Source organism: Nycticebus coucang, chromosome 12 (genome assembly GCF_027406575.1).
Source record: "Nycticebus coucang isolate mNycCou1 chromosome 12, mNycCou1.pri, whole genome shotgun sequence".
Taxonomy (NCBI): domain Eukaryota; kingdom Metazoa; phylum Chordata; class Mammalia; order Primates; family Lorisidae; genus Nycticebus; species Nycticebus coucang.
In genome coordinates, this window is record NC_069791.1 from 14,690,941 (window position 1) to 14,705,360 (window position 14,420).

The 14,420-nt window shown below is 41.2% G+C and overlaps 1 protein-coding gene across 3 annotated transcripts in view; it reads right to left on the minus strand.

Moving 5' to 3' along the window:
- Window positions 1-900: 900 nt before the first annotated feature.
- Window positions 901-14,420, minus strand: part of SLC4A8 (solute carrier family 4 member 8) — an 85,981-nt gene continuing 72,461 nt past the window's right edge. For all 3 annotated transcript variants that reach the window (XM_053557976.1, XM_053557977.1, XM_053557978.1), the window contains 6 exons: window positions 13,532-13,600; window positions 12,243-12,416; window positions 9,360-9,497; window positions 4,190-4,281; window positions 2,416-2,511; window positions 901-1,288 (listed from right to left, as the gene is read on the minus strand). In XM_053557976.1, coding sequence (XP_053413951.1) covers window positions 1,276-1,288; window positions 2,416-2,511; window positions 4,190-4,281; window positions 9,360-9,497; window positions 12,243-12,416; window positions 13,532-13,600 — 582 coding nt within the window. In that variant the 3' untranslated portion in view covers window positions 901-1,275. The remainder of the gene's footprint in view (window positions 1,289-2,415; window positions 2,512-4,189; window positions 4,282-9,359; window positions 9,498-12,242; window positions 12,417-13,531; window positions 13,601-14,420) is intronic.

Genomic DNA, 14,420 nt, shown 5'->3' on the forward strand with positions numbered 1-14,420 from the left:
ATGGTCAGATTCCCTGGGTGCTGACTGGCAGCCAGTCATGTTCTGTGCACAAAGGAAGGGTCTACTTGCATTGGATTCCAAACCCTTGACATTCCTTGCATCATAGAAGAGAAAAATCATAAATGTAGTTTTAAGCAAAATGCCAAAATTAATTTCACCACTTCACAGTTCAATTCCCAGTGTGGCTTTTTAAATCTGAGAGCCAGAACAATTGCCAACCAAGTCCACGGTAATGAAGAAACCACATGGCTGAAGGTGGTTTGGTCCATTGAGCTGATGACGGTTCACTACTAAGGCAGCTAAGGAGACAGTGCATAAGCGCTCGGACCCCCGGGATGGAGTCAGAGTGTGTCCTTGGAGACAGCAGCAAGACGTCACATAGTCCCACACAAAGGCCAACGAAAACACCGTATCCCCCTTCTATCCACAAACAACTCTTAGCAGCCCTCTCCCAGACATCTAGAAAGCAGATGCGATGACAAATCTTCAAGCCAGGAAGTCCTTCCTGGTGTCTGGACTAATTCTTACTCCATCCCCAGTGAGAGCTACAGAAGCTGCTCATCCTCACTTACCATTCTGACTTTCCCCTGAACTTCTCCTGTCTTAAACAACTCCAGGGTCCCTCTGGGCCCTTGTGGCATCCAAGGTTCTCACTGAGCTATGCAGGCTGCTGCTCGGGAGTGATGGAGACACAGCCGGGTCAGAGGCACCTTCCCAGCTGTGGTGGTTGGCGCTGCCAGTGCCCAGATCACTGCCCTCCTGGTAGCAGTCCTCCTGACAGCCTCTGGGTGTGACCAGCATCCCCAGGGGAGGCAATCAGACCGAGGCCCAGATCCTAACAGGACCTTTCCTCTCCTGCTCCCCCACCCCACCCTACCCTTTAGGAAGAGGGACCCCACTGAAGGAATCCTCAGTGACAGAACAGACCCATATGGCTCGGCAGCCCAGTACAGAGTTCAGAGAAATGTCTAGATGATGGGAAGCTAAGTCTTTACTGGTGGTGGTTCCGAGGGGAAGGAGAAGGAAGAGGAGGGGCAGAGCCGGCAGGAGGTGGTCTTCTACTTCCACATCCCCATCTGCTGACTGCCTGCTGCTGCAGGGGTAGCCAGATGCCCTCCACTCTACACCAAGAATAGCTGATGCTTCGGCATGGCTTTGAGATGACCAAGGACAAGGCCGGTCTTGCTTCTTCTCTGAGACACTTGCCATATTCTCTGTTACAAGAACTTCCCTGAGGCACCTCATGGCCCAAATCTTCCATCCCAGCAAAGATTCTTAGTTGAAGAGACTGAATAAAAGTGTTACAATTAGACAAATAGGGAACACATGATTCATTCCTGCTTTTAACACAATACTTTGAAGATGTCACCACAATTTGGATCTGGCTATATTTTAAGTTCATTTACAAGTAGACTAGTTCTCAACTAAAAATAACCATGTGAGTTATACATTTCGACAGCTGCCTGGATTTTCCTCTGAAGGAAACAGGATTCTATATTTCACTCACTTTCAGCACAGAGTTATTTTAACCCATTAGATGAAGATATAAACCATCACTCCCACCCACTGGTGGCTGTGACTTTTCCAAGTGCCTCAGTTTCTCCTCGGAGCAGCCTCAGGGGTGTGCAGTTCGTTATTATTATTCCCATTTCACTGCTGAGCAAACTGAAAGCCAGAAACAAGGGTCTGTCAAGTTATACGAGGAATCGACAGCAAGACCGGGGCTCCTGATTCCTGGCTTTTTTGAACCAGAAAAGAATGACAGCCTCAGATTTTTCCCTTCAGTTATTTGGCTATTAAACTTAGATGGTGTTTGGACTGAATGATCTGAGTAACTTGGGCACATGGCCTACCTCAATGCAGGCAAAGAGGCCTCAAGTCCTTCCATCTTCTTCATTAATCTGATTAAAATTGATCTATGCCATTAGCAAATGATACATAGAATTTAGTTTCCAAAATAGGAAAACAGTTATGATTTAATGTTTCAAAATCTTTACTTGTTCTCATTATGGAAGAAGTTAAAGAATGTATCAATACTATCAACACTATCTGGATATTTTAGCAATTTTCCAGTTTGTGGGCTGCAGTAACCGAGAGATGCCCTTTAGATTTTGAAATGAGAACAATTAAGGGAACTAAATAGATAAAGCAAATTTACATCCCATAATAATTCCATCCATCCCATAATAAGTCCTATGTAAACGGACTGCTCAAAACAGCCTATCTGTTCAAATATTTAGAAAATGTTTTTACTTTTGTCTTACGGCTACTACTGTGGGGTTAGTAGCAGTCCTAGAAGTGCTATTTATTAGATAAATTCAACTTCACAGCTAAAACAGATTTTTGCCTTCAACAGCATTGTCATTTTCTAAAGCCAGAAATAAATAAAAATAAGCAACTGTAAATCTCTTTTACCTCTTTTCCTTTGTATTTCCAGAATTCATACTGAGAGCTTTCCAGACGGTGGTTTTGGGCATTTCATCAGATATGTTAATCTCTGAGGGGTCACATCTGAAATCAATGCTTAGGACAGTGAAGATCAGACAGACAAGTGAAATACATGTCTAGGTCTACAGTGACCTCCACCCTAGCAGAAGGGGACAGAGTGGGTCTGGGGTAGCCCAGCCAGCAGGTTTCAGGAACTCTGGGAACCAGGTGGAGTCTGGTCATTCTTCTGCAGTCACTGAGCTAAGAATGGGAAGGGGCAAGGTGGCCCATGTGGCCTCCACAACTGTCCACTCCACCAAAGGGCCACACTGGACATGTGATGACTATGATGCCAACAGCATAGCATCTGGAGCCACCACTCACTGAGCGCTTGCTGTGTGCTGGGCACTCTTCACTATTTTCTCATTTACACTGCCAAATCTCTTCCATTTGTAGTTCACAAAGGAATATGCTATCTCAACTACCACAGCAACAGAGATTTTTTTTTTTTTTTTTTGAGACAGAGTCTCACTATGTCACCCTCGGTAGAGTGCCATGGCGTCACAGCTCACAACAACCTCAAACTCTTGGGCTTAAGCGATTCTCTTGCCTCAGCCTCCTGAGTTGCTGGGACTACAGGAGCCCGTCACAACACCCAGCTATTTTTTTTGTTGCAGTTGTTTAGATAGCCCGGGCTGGGTTCGAACCCACCACCCTTGGTGAATGTGGCTGGCACTGTATGTAACCCACTGTGCTATATGGGCACTGAGCCACAACAGAGATTATTAATATTCTCATTTTGAAGGTGCAGAAACCAGAGCTTACAGGGATTAGTTACTATCCAAGGTCAAATAACAATAAGTCAGAATCAGTCTTTGAACCTGGTCCTTGGTCTCCTAGAGCCCAGAGTACTTTGAAGTTTTCTGTGAGTCAGACCGTCTCCTAAAATGCCAACAGAGGAGGCAGTGTCCTGTTCCTACTTTGCCACCAGATAATTCAGAGCCTATGGCTCCTTCTATAACAACTTGTAGAAAATTTATTAAGGACCAAATAAAAAGACTTTCTCAATTTCTCCTCCTGTTTAAACCATAACCAGCTCAATGACTGAGCAGTGAATTCTTCCGGATCTAAATTACCCAGCCCACCCCATCCCCGCCACCTCTGTGTTTTGTCAGCCTGTGCCTGGCTCTCCCAGAGCAAGAGACAAGACAGCAAGAGCAAAACCAGAGATGGGCTGGTTCAGCTTCCTGTGGTCTGTGGTGAGCAATAGGTTAGATAAAAAAGAGGCTAAAGTCACAGGCAGAAGTAAGAAACTTTTAGATCCCAGTTCAGCTCCCCCTTGAACCCCAGGGCTTACAGACGCCCAAAGCCAGGCTGTCCTGAATGCTCTCAGCCCATCCTCTGGGAATTACATGCCCTCAAGCTGAGAACTCTGGAAATACAGACCACATCCTACTCACTGTTAGAAGGTGGCAAAGAAAGGCTGGAGCACTGGTTTGAGGAATAGACAGACCTGGGTTTGAATTTTAATCTTTCTAGTTAGCAGCACTGTAACCTTGGGCAACTCACCTAAAACCCTGTAAGCCAGTTTCCTCACGTGCACCAACGGGACAGTGAGACTCATTTGGAGAGCTATTGTACGGTTAACCGAGAGCACAGGAAGAAACCTTCCAGCACAACCCTGGCACAACCTCCACCACAAAGCCAGAAAGTTTACAGAATAATCCAAACAGTAAACTCCTCGGTGTGTGCAGAGTTTTACCTGAAACTGTTGTTCTTTCCAGGACTACTTAGTAACTTCCTGCTCTCTAAGGGGAACTTGTCTCCCCCCATTTCTAACATTTTCTCAGCCTCCTAGAAGAAAAGGAAACATTATTATATCTTAGACTATGTAAGATCATTAGTCTTCAGCAGCCCGTTCTTCCTACCACCATGACTTCTACCTAATTTCCTTTCTCATTTATTATAAAAGAATATAATTAGGTTCTTTCATAGATTTGACTCTTCACAAAATGAGATACAACCAGATATATGTAACTGTGGAATACTGTGGTGAGGGGGAGGGAGGGAGAAGAACCTGAATCTAAGTAAACCTAGATCTAATGACCAATTTACTGGAAATACAGAGGACAGAAGAACACGTTAAATGATACTGAGGGATACTTTTCACAAAATCCAAATGGTGGAAAACCTTAGAGGTCCAAAACCAGCTTCTTCAATTAAAAAACAATGTGGGGCAGGTGTGGTGGCTCATACCTGTAATCCTAGCACTTTGGGAGGGTAAGGCAGGTGGATTGCCTGAGCTCAGGAACTGGAGACCAGCCTGAGCAAGAGTAAGATCTCATCTCTACTAAAAATAGAAGAAACTAGCTGAGTGATGTGGCCGGAGCCTGTAGTCCCAGCTACTCAGAAGGCTGAGGCAAGAGGATCGCTTGGCTGCTATCAGCTGTGGTGCCATGCCACTCTACCCAGGTGACAGAGTGAGACTGTTTCAAATAAATAAATAAATAAATGTGACAGGAACCCTTAAAATGATTTATGAAGGATATCAATCAATTGTAATAGCCCTTCTTTTAATGCTAATTCAAATAAATAAATTATTAAAAATAATAAGGCAATTGAGGAAATATGACTATTGACTGTCCTTTCTACTTTTGTGTGTTTGAAATGTTTATCTATAATAAAATGTTATCTATGATAAAATGTTTTCTTAAAAAATAACCCCACTGGGCAGCGCCTGTGGCTCAGTGAGTAGGGCGCCGGTCCCATATGCCAGAGGTGGCGGGTTCAAACCCAGCCCTGGCCAAAAAAAAAAAAAAACCACACACACACAAAAAATAACCCCACTAACTTAAAGAAAATAATTACAGGGAATAAACATACATGTACAAAGATGTTAAACTAGTCTAAATAATAATAAAACTTAAAACAACTAAAAATTTAAACAAAGGAAAAATATTTAAATTAATTTTGAGAAAATAACACTATAGAACATTATCCATCTATTAATACAATAAATATGATTATATAGATACATATAAATATGAAATTGTCTTATGAAGTTAAGTTGAAGAAATAAAATAGAATATATATACACATACTACAGGGTGGGCATAAAGTTCATGTGCAATCTACTATGTTAAACTATTTTTTTTTTTTTTTTTGTGACAGAGTCTCACTATATTACCCTTGGTGAGGTGCCCTGGTATCACAGCTCACAACAACCTCAAACTCTGGGGCTCAAGAGATTCTTTTGCCTCAGCCTCCCAAGTAGCTGGGACTACAGGTGCCCGCCACAACATCTGGCTATTTTTTTGTTGTTGTCGCAGTTGTCATTGTTGTTTAGCTGGCCTGGGCTGGGTTTGAACCCACCAGCCTTGGTGTATGTGGCTGGTGCCGTAACCACCGTGCTACAGGCACCAAGCCATATGTTAAACTATTTTAAATTGCACACGAACTTTATGTCCACCGTGTGTATATAGATACAGATAATAAATACACAATCATTATAGTTATATGAAAACTATGTTAAGGATTTGAAAAGAACATAAAGAAATGAACATAAATGTTGGATTTTGAGGAGGTAGAATTTTGATGTCGTCTTCATCTTTTTCTTTTATTTCATTTAGATTTTTAAACAATTTTATAGAAGAACACATGTATTAACAAATACATGCTTACTTCAGAAATTGTGGAAAATGGGGAGTATAATGTCTACCAGTGACCTCAAACTTAACATCCAAAAGAGATCTCTTGATTTTCCACCAAACCTGCTGTTCTGTGCTTCTTTCTCATCTGAATAAATAGCCCAACCATTCATCCCACTGTTCAGTCCCAAAATCTAAGAGTCGTCCTTGATTCCTCTTTCACCTATGCCCACCATCCATTAGCAAAACCACCTATCGGCTCTAATTCTGCCACTTTCAGCACCTCTACCTTAGCCTCGGCCACCAGCACCTCTAAACTCAACTGTTGCCACAGCCTCCTCACTAGTTTCATGGCCACGACTCTGATCCTTCCAGCCTCACTGGCTTTCTTGGTGTTCCTCAAACAACCCAAGCTCATCCCTACTTCCAGACCTTTGCATTCTCTATATCCCAGCCTGGAATGTTCTCACTCCCAGATGTTCTCAGGATTTGCCCCTCACTTTATTCAGGTCTCTGCTTAGATGTCTCCTCAAAGGAGTCTCCCTAACCACCTGTCACCTTCTTAAAACACCTCACTACCTAAAATTTCAAATATATATAAAATATGTACATATATAATTATACAAATATGTGTAAAATTACAACTCTTTAATCAAGTAAACAAATATATACTTGTTTCTTGTTTATAATGTCTCCCCATGAGAATGTAAGCTCCATGAGGTCAGGGACTACTGTGTCTGGAACAGGGAGAAAGAGTAAACATTCAGTAAATGCTAAGGAAGGAGGATAATTAATTAATGTATAATCTTACCATCCAGAAAGACATAGAGAACCACAATAATCATTTTGGTCTATTTTCTTTCAATGTTTTTCTAATGTATGTATGTGTGTGTATATTTTATGTATTAATAATATGTATTGGGCGGCACCTGTGGCTCAGTTGGTAAGGCGCCAGCCCCATATACCGAGGGTGACGGGTTCAAACCCGGCCCCGGCCAAACTGCAACCAAAAAATAGCCGGGCGTTGTGGCGGGCGCCTGTAGTCCCAGCTACTCGGGAGGCTGAGGCAAGAGAATCGCCCAGGAGTTGGAGGTTGCTGTGAGCTGTGTGATGCCACAGCACTCTACTGAGGGCCATAAAGTGAGACTCTGTCTCTACAAAAAAAAAAATAATAATAATAATAATATGTATATATGGAAATTTTTTAGTAAAATGGAGATTCTTACCATATGTTCCATTTTATATATTCTCCATGTTTTTCACATAAAGTATCAGAAACATGTCTACATATCATTAAGTATTCTTTAACTTTGATTTTCAAACTGTTACACAACATTCTAATTTTCCTTTGTACAGTTGTTGTTTTTCATAACACCGTAACTTAAATCTTTTGTCCACATTACTGATTATATCTTTCAGATAATTTAAATATTAGAGTTGCTGGGCCAAAGGACATATACATTTTCAAGCTCTACAATTAAACTGTTCTCTAAAGAGACTTATGTAACTTACACTCCCATTTTTAGTATATGAGAAAACCATTTCAATTACAATCTTGTCAACACTGGTTCTTTTCATCTTTTTAAAAATCTTTGCCAATTTGATAAGTGAACAATGTACTGTCTTTGTTTAAATTTCCATTTCTTTGATTTTTTTAGTGAGAATGAATTTTTGTCATAAGGTAACATTGTGTTTCTTCTTTTATAAATTATCCATTCCCTTTGCTCATTTTTATTCCATTATTATTCTTATTAATTTGGAAGAGTTACTTGAATAGTAATATAAATTAAGGATTACCTAATGTACACAGGTATGATTTAACAATAAAAATAAATAAATAAAGGATTATATTAATTAAGGATATTAATATAAGTCTCGACCTATTTTTTTTTATTTATTTTTATTTTTCTTTTTGTTTTTGCAGTTTTGGCCGGGGCTGGGTTTGAACCCACCACCTCCGGTATATGGGTCTGGTGCCCCACTCCTTTGAGCCACAGGCGCCACCCTTGACCCGTTTTTTTTGTTTGTTTGTTTTTTTATAGAAAAGATATTTTAGATTACTTTAATTATTTAATAAACACATGCCTATATTTTTCTTATGAAAAAGCCAGAACATGGCAGATAAAATCAAAGTCCCCTTCGCCCACTCCTACAGAAGCGGGTCCCCCACGGTGCCCATCATTCCAGACCTTTCTCTGGGCACTCTCACCCATATGCACACGCCTATTGAAACTCCACAGTGTAGTTTTATGTTGGACTTTTTTCCTCTCACATGCACTGTACCGTGCACTTTGCCCTTTGTGCAGCTCACTTTTTCTCTTAGTGGGAAGCCTTGAGGGTCTTTCTATATTAGTTCATATTATTTTTAAATTTTATTTATAGAGTTTTGTGAATCTGAAAACTTCACATTTTATGTCACAAATTCCATTAATATTCCCTTTACTGTTTTCTTCTATTGCTTTTATATTTATAATTGTTAAAGCTTATTTAGTAGTACATTTTTAAAATTCAAGATATTAGGGGAAAAATCCTTTTAAAATACATTTGGTAAAGTCACAACTCACAGGTACAATGCATGCTTTCTCGGTGATGGGCACACTTAGGACTTCGACTCAAACTGCACAATCTATGTAACCAAAACGTTTGTATCCCTGTAATATTCTGAAATTTTAAAATTAATTAATTAAAAGGCATTTGAAGGACACTATTTTGGGCACTAGCTGTATTTGGAAACACTTCTCAGCTCGCTCACACCTCAGCCTGGTACTTTCCTTTTGCTATGTATTCTTTCTTTGCAGGTATAGGCCATTTACTGAGGCTCCAGTCTGTAGATGACAAGGGGCAGAGTGCTAAGGGAAAGGAAGGAGGACAGAAAGTCCTTCCCAAGTCATATTTGCTTGGTGCTAACTACAGCATCATCTGCAATTAGATACAGAACAAACGCTTTAGAAAATAATGGGTTCTATATTCTTGTTAAATTAGACCTTTTGGAAGAAGTGGAACCATTGGATCTGATAATGACAGCAGATTCTACGTTTACATTCTAGGTGTGAACCTGGTGAGTAGACTGCAGAAAAAACAAGGTTAGAAACAACTGATTATCAAATCCAAACGCGAAGGACTGGAGCAAGAATCCTTAATCCATGCTTGGCTGAGAACATCTTTGGGGTAATCCTCCCGGCTCCTAAACATAACCTTGGGATTCTAGACATGCTGACTTTTCATGTGTCCCTGTGTCCTATAATTTGAGGCCCCAAAGTACACAGTTAGTACAAGAACTCGGACCTCCTCCTCCTTGGCCTTCTTTTTGGCATCATCCAACTTCTTCTTTTTGCTTTCTGGCATGAGATCATCTAACCAGCTCAGCTCTCGCTTAGAGAAGCAGAGATCCATGACTTTCCTGACAAAGACCAAGGCTAAAACCTGAAAAAAACAAACAACAACAACAAAAAAAAAAAACAAAACAAAGAAAAGGAAAGAAAGGAAGAGAGAAAGCGTTAAAGGAACTAATTTCCTTCCTAAAGTTAAAAGCAGTCTTATTTTCACAGCAGACTATGACATTGTTAGCAAATGCATTTTGTAAATTCATACCTAACAGGTACAAATCAAACTCATACTAATCATAATACAGGATAGCTGTCATTTATTGAATGCTTTCTTTGTGCCAGGTAAGTTTTTACACACAATATTTTAATTATCATTATAACAACTCTGCTACTTAGAGCAACTAATTTAATTCCCTCATTGAAAAGAGAAACCCCTGCTCTGCAGATGACAGGGCCAGCAGTGGGTGGAGTCTCTGCAGGCACTCAGCCCTGGTAGAGCCAGCCACACCCAGCCTGAGCCTGCCTCCTGGTCAGTGGCTGGTGAGACCCTGGGGCACCATCTTTGTTCCCAGATACTTTGCCTGTACCTTCTCCACTGCCCTCACTCTTGCTTTATGCCTTCATGGAGCACTTCTAGCGGGTTTTGTCTCTGCCCTCTGGCCTGGCCTGACACATTACAGGTGAGGAAACAAGAGAGAAGAAGTGACTTGCTAACATCTGACAGCTGACTTCCCCAGTGGAGATAGGATAGGTACAGCAAGTCTCAACTGCTGCTCCACTCACTCCTTTTGTTTGTTTGTTTGTTTTGAGACAATCTCCCTCTGTCACCCTGGGTAGAGTGCTGTGATGTCACAGCTCACAGCAACCTCAAATTCTTGTGCTTAAGAGATCTCTTGCAGGCAGCACCTGTGGCTCAGTCCGTAAGGCGCCAGCCCCATATACCGAGGGTGGCGGGTTCAAACCCGGCCCCGGCCAAACTGCAACCAAAAAATAGCCGGGCGTTATGGTGGGCGCCTGTAGTCCCAGCTGCTTGGGGGGCTGAGGCAAGAGAATTGCCTAAGCCCAGGAGTTGGAGGTTGCTGTGAGCTGTGTGACGCCACGGCACTCTACCAAGGGTGATAAAGTGAGATTCTGTTTCTTTTCTTTTTTTTTTTTTTTTGTAGAGACAGAGTCTCACTTTCTGGCCCTTGGTAGAGTGCCGTGGCCTCACACAGCTCACAGCAACTTCCAACTCCTGGGCTTAAGCGATTCTCTTGCCTCAGCCTCCCGAGTAGCTGGAGATTCTGTTTCTACAAAAAAAAAAATAGCCGGGCGTTGTGGCGGGTGCCTGTAGTCCCAGCTACTCGGGAGGCTGAGGCAAGAGAATCGCTTAAGCCCAGGAGTTGGAGGTTGCTGTGAGCTGTGTGATGCCATGGCACTCTACCGAGGGCCATAAAGTGAAACTCTGTCGCTGCAAAAAAGAAAAAAAAAGACAGATTCTCTTGCTTCAGCCTCCCAAGAAGCTGAGACTGTAGAAGGCCGCCACAACACCCGGCTATTTTTAGTAGAGACAGGGTCTGGGTTTTGCTCTTGCTCAGGCTGGTTTTGAACTCCTGACCTCAAGCAATCCACCACCTTGGCCTTCCAGAGTGCTGGTGTGAGTCACTGCATCCAGCTGCTACTACCCTTTCTTCCCACAAAAGCCATCTTAGCCAAAGGGGAACCAATAATAACCAAGAATGACCTGCCTGGGTTGTTCACCAGCTAGACAAGGAATGAAGTAAATTAGCCTTTTTATATTCAACCACATTTCTATCTAATTTTATTGACTACTTTGCTAATAAATACAAAATGGATAGGATTCCCTCCAGGAGTTCCTAGGAATTTTCTGTTTCTTTAACGAAATGCTCAACCTCTGAACATAACACAAAAACTGTATTGCCTTATTATTTTTTTTTTTTATTAAATCATAGCTGTGTACGTTAATGTGATCATGGAGCACCATACACTGGTTTCATAGACCGTTTGACACATTTCATCACACTGGTTAACGTAGCCTTCCTGGCATTTTCTTAGTTATTGTGCCAAGACATTTACATTCCACATTTACTAAGTTTCACATGTACCCTTGTACCTGCATTGCCTTATATATGTTCTGACAAAATTGCAAAACCCACCAGGAGGTGTGGATCTAGGGGATTAAAGAAAAAAATTAAAAATAGAATTACCATATAATACCGCAATTTCACTCCTGGTAGATAACCAAAAGAACTAAAAACAGGGACACACACAGTTATTTTTATAACCATATCTGCAGCAGCATTATTTACAAAGGCTAAAAGGTAGATCCAATTCAAGTGCCCACGGACAGGGGAATGAATAAACAAAATGTGATATATACGTGCAAAGAAATACTGTTCAGCCTCAAGGAAGGAAGGAAGGAAATTCTGACACATTCTGCAATACGTATTACCTTGAAGACATTATGTTAAGTCAAATAAGCTAGTCAAAAAAGGACAAATACTATATGATTCCAACTGCAAGAGGTACCTAGAATAATCAAATTCACAGAGACAGAGGTAGAATGATGGCTGCCAGGTGCTAGGGGAAGGGGAGAATTGGGAGTGTTTAATAGGTATACAGAGTTTCAGTTTTGTAAGATGAAAAAAGCTTAAAAATTATGGGGCTGGATAGTAGTAATGGTTCCATAATAATGTGAATATATTTAGTGTCAGTGAACTATACTATACTATAAAAATGGTTGAAATGGTAAATTTTATATTTTACCACAATTTTTAAAATTAAAAAAATAATAATTTATACATACAAATGTATACATATACATAATAAAACAAAACCTCACCATCATTGGGAAAATAATGGCAGCTGGCGATGCCTTGATGACCCAGAGTAGGACGAGGCAGGTCAGCTGGATGAGGGTGAACAGGTGCACTTTGCGCAGTGGCACGTGCCGAAGGTAGATAAAATCTGGCTGGTGCTTTGCAGGCATCCCAAAGAGCTTCAGACGATCAAAGAACTGAAAGGAAACAGCGGACATTTCTTTTCAGGCAGCTTCTCTGGACCAGAAGCCTTGTTAGACCCATTCACGTCTCTTGTATCACCTTCTCTGAGAGGTACACTGTCTCCACTAGACAGAAATGAAAACTGAGTCTCAGAAAGAACAAGTACTTTGGCCAAATGTGGTAAGTGGCAGAGTCAAGATCTGAATCTGTCTTTTCTAAGTCTAGCTTCAAATGTTTCTCCTATTTAACACTGTGGTTCCCAAAAGAGCTCTTTCTTGGGGAGTGTTGAAAACAAAATAAGCCAATTGCATCTTTTCACTTATAATCAAAACGAACTCTCTTCCTTGTTCTTTGAGGGGTTTGGAGCTATTTATTATCTATAGGGAAATGATAAAACGAGACCTCATAACATTATGGATATAAAAAATATGATCATCCTCATCAAATGGAAAACAGAGAGCCAGAGATCAAATAATCTGCCCACGTCACACTAGAACTTAGTACATAAGAATGACCTTTGGATATTCAGTACTAACACAGAAGAATCAGCTTAAGTTATTTTATGACCTGGGGTGCCCACGTTGTTGATGACAAGCTCCTGATTTTCTCAGTTTGAAAGACTCAGAGGAATGGGTTGGTAGGGAGGAAAAGGCAGAGTATAACAGGAAGTGACATCTGCTTATCTGGGGCAACTCCCACTACTCCCCAGTTTCCTCTGCCAGTGTGCTCCCAGAATTAAACTCCCTTCTCTCACTCTTTAGCCTGGCATTAACCCAGAGCTGTCCATGTGAGAAAGCCAGTTTGGTTCCTGATCAACCTTTCAGATCCAAGTTTACCAGCACCTGGCAAAGTACCTAGTGTTCAATGTGTGCCAAACTGTCCGTTGCGTAATTAATGAACAACTGGACCCGTGACGTCATGCCAGGCCACCCGGAAAGTCTCTGCACTCTTCTGCCAACAGGACTGTATTTTCCCCCATATCCAAAGAAATTTCTAAAATAGCCTAACTGGAAAGACTGGGACATAATTTCTCAGGAGCTAGTTGTGCTTCCCTCGGGGAATGACCCGTTCTGGACAGGACAGGTGAACTCACTGTTAGAAGACACTGCCCTGCTGAAACATACAATACCTGGATTCCCTGTAGTGAAGAAACTCCCATGTAGAGGAAAACTCCATAGAGTACTGGCATTGGAATAAACTGGAGACAAAGGGCAGAAAGACCAGAAGTTAAATCTGGTATCACAGCACACTCAAGATTAAAGTCCTAAACTTTAAATCTCTGAGAACGAAATAAAGTCACTACAAGGATCATATCATATGATGCCTTTCATGTAAAAAGGCATCATGTTAAAGCTGCCTTTACATATCTATGAGAAGAAGCAAAAGCAGAAACTGACAATGGTAAAAATCATTTTGCTCTGAATTGGAACGAAATGTGAGCTAAATCACAGGCCTCATATATCACCCCTGGCTGGCCGTTCCTTTTCCAGAGGGATGGGAAGACAGACAGACACAGACACACTCAAACAAACTCTTCTTTTATGGAAGTGACGCCTTTTAAATCTTCTAGGATCACACAATCATCTCTTCAGGGATTTAGGGTATTTTAATATAGATTTAAAAAGTTTCCCTTATTTTTGCACTGAGCAGAGACTTGAGGGTAAGAATGGGGAGGTGTCTTATCACAGAGGAAATTATTTGGGGGGAAATACTAATATTATTATATTGCACTTGAATGTGCACTCAGCACTTGAATATGACTTTCCTTTCACACCCCCGGCAATCTTCAGAGCAACGCTGAGGTATGGAAATGGAGTCTCTAGAACCAAAGCAAGGAAAATCTCAGAGCCAAAAACTAAATTTGACTCGCTTTCATTCTAGGCCCAAAGAACATTCCCCAACATAATTCCTCTCAAATTAGAAAAATCCCCCATTGGATTCCTTGTTGCTACATCTCTAGATGACTAGATATCCTACGTCAGTGAAAACCTTGTTTACAGAACTATTAAACGGCGTCC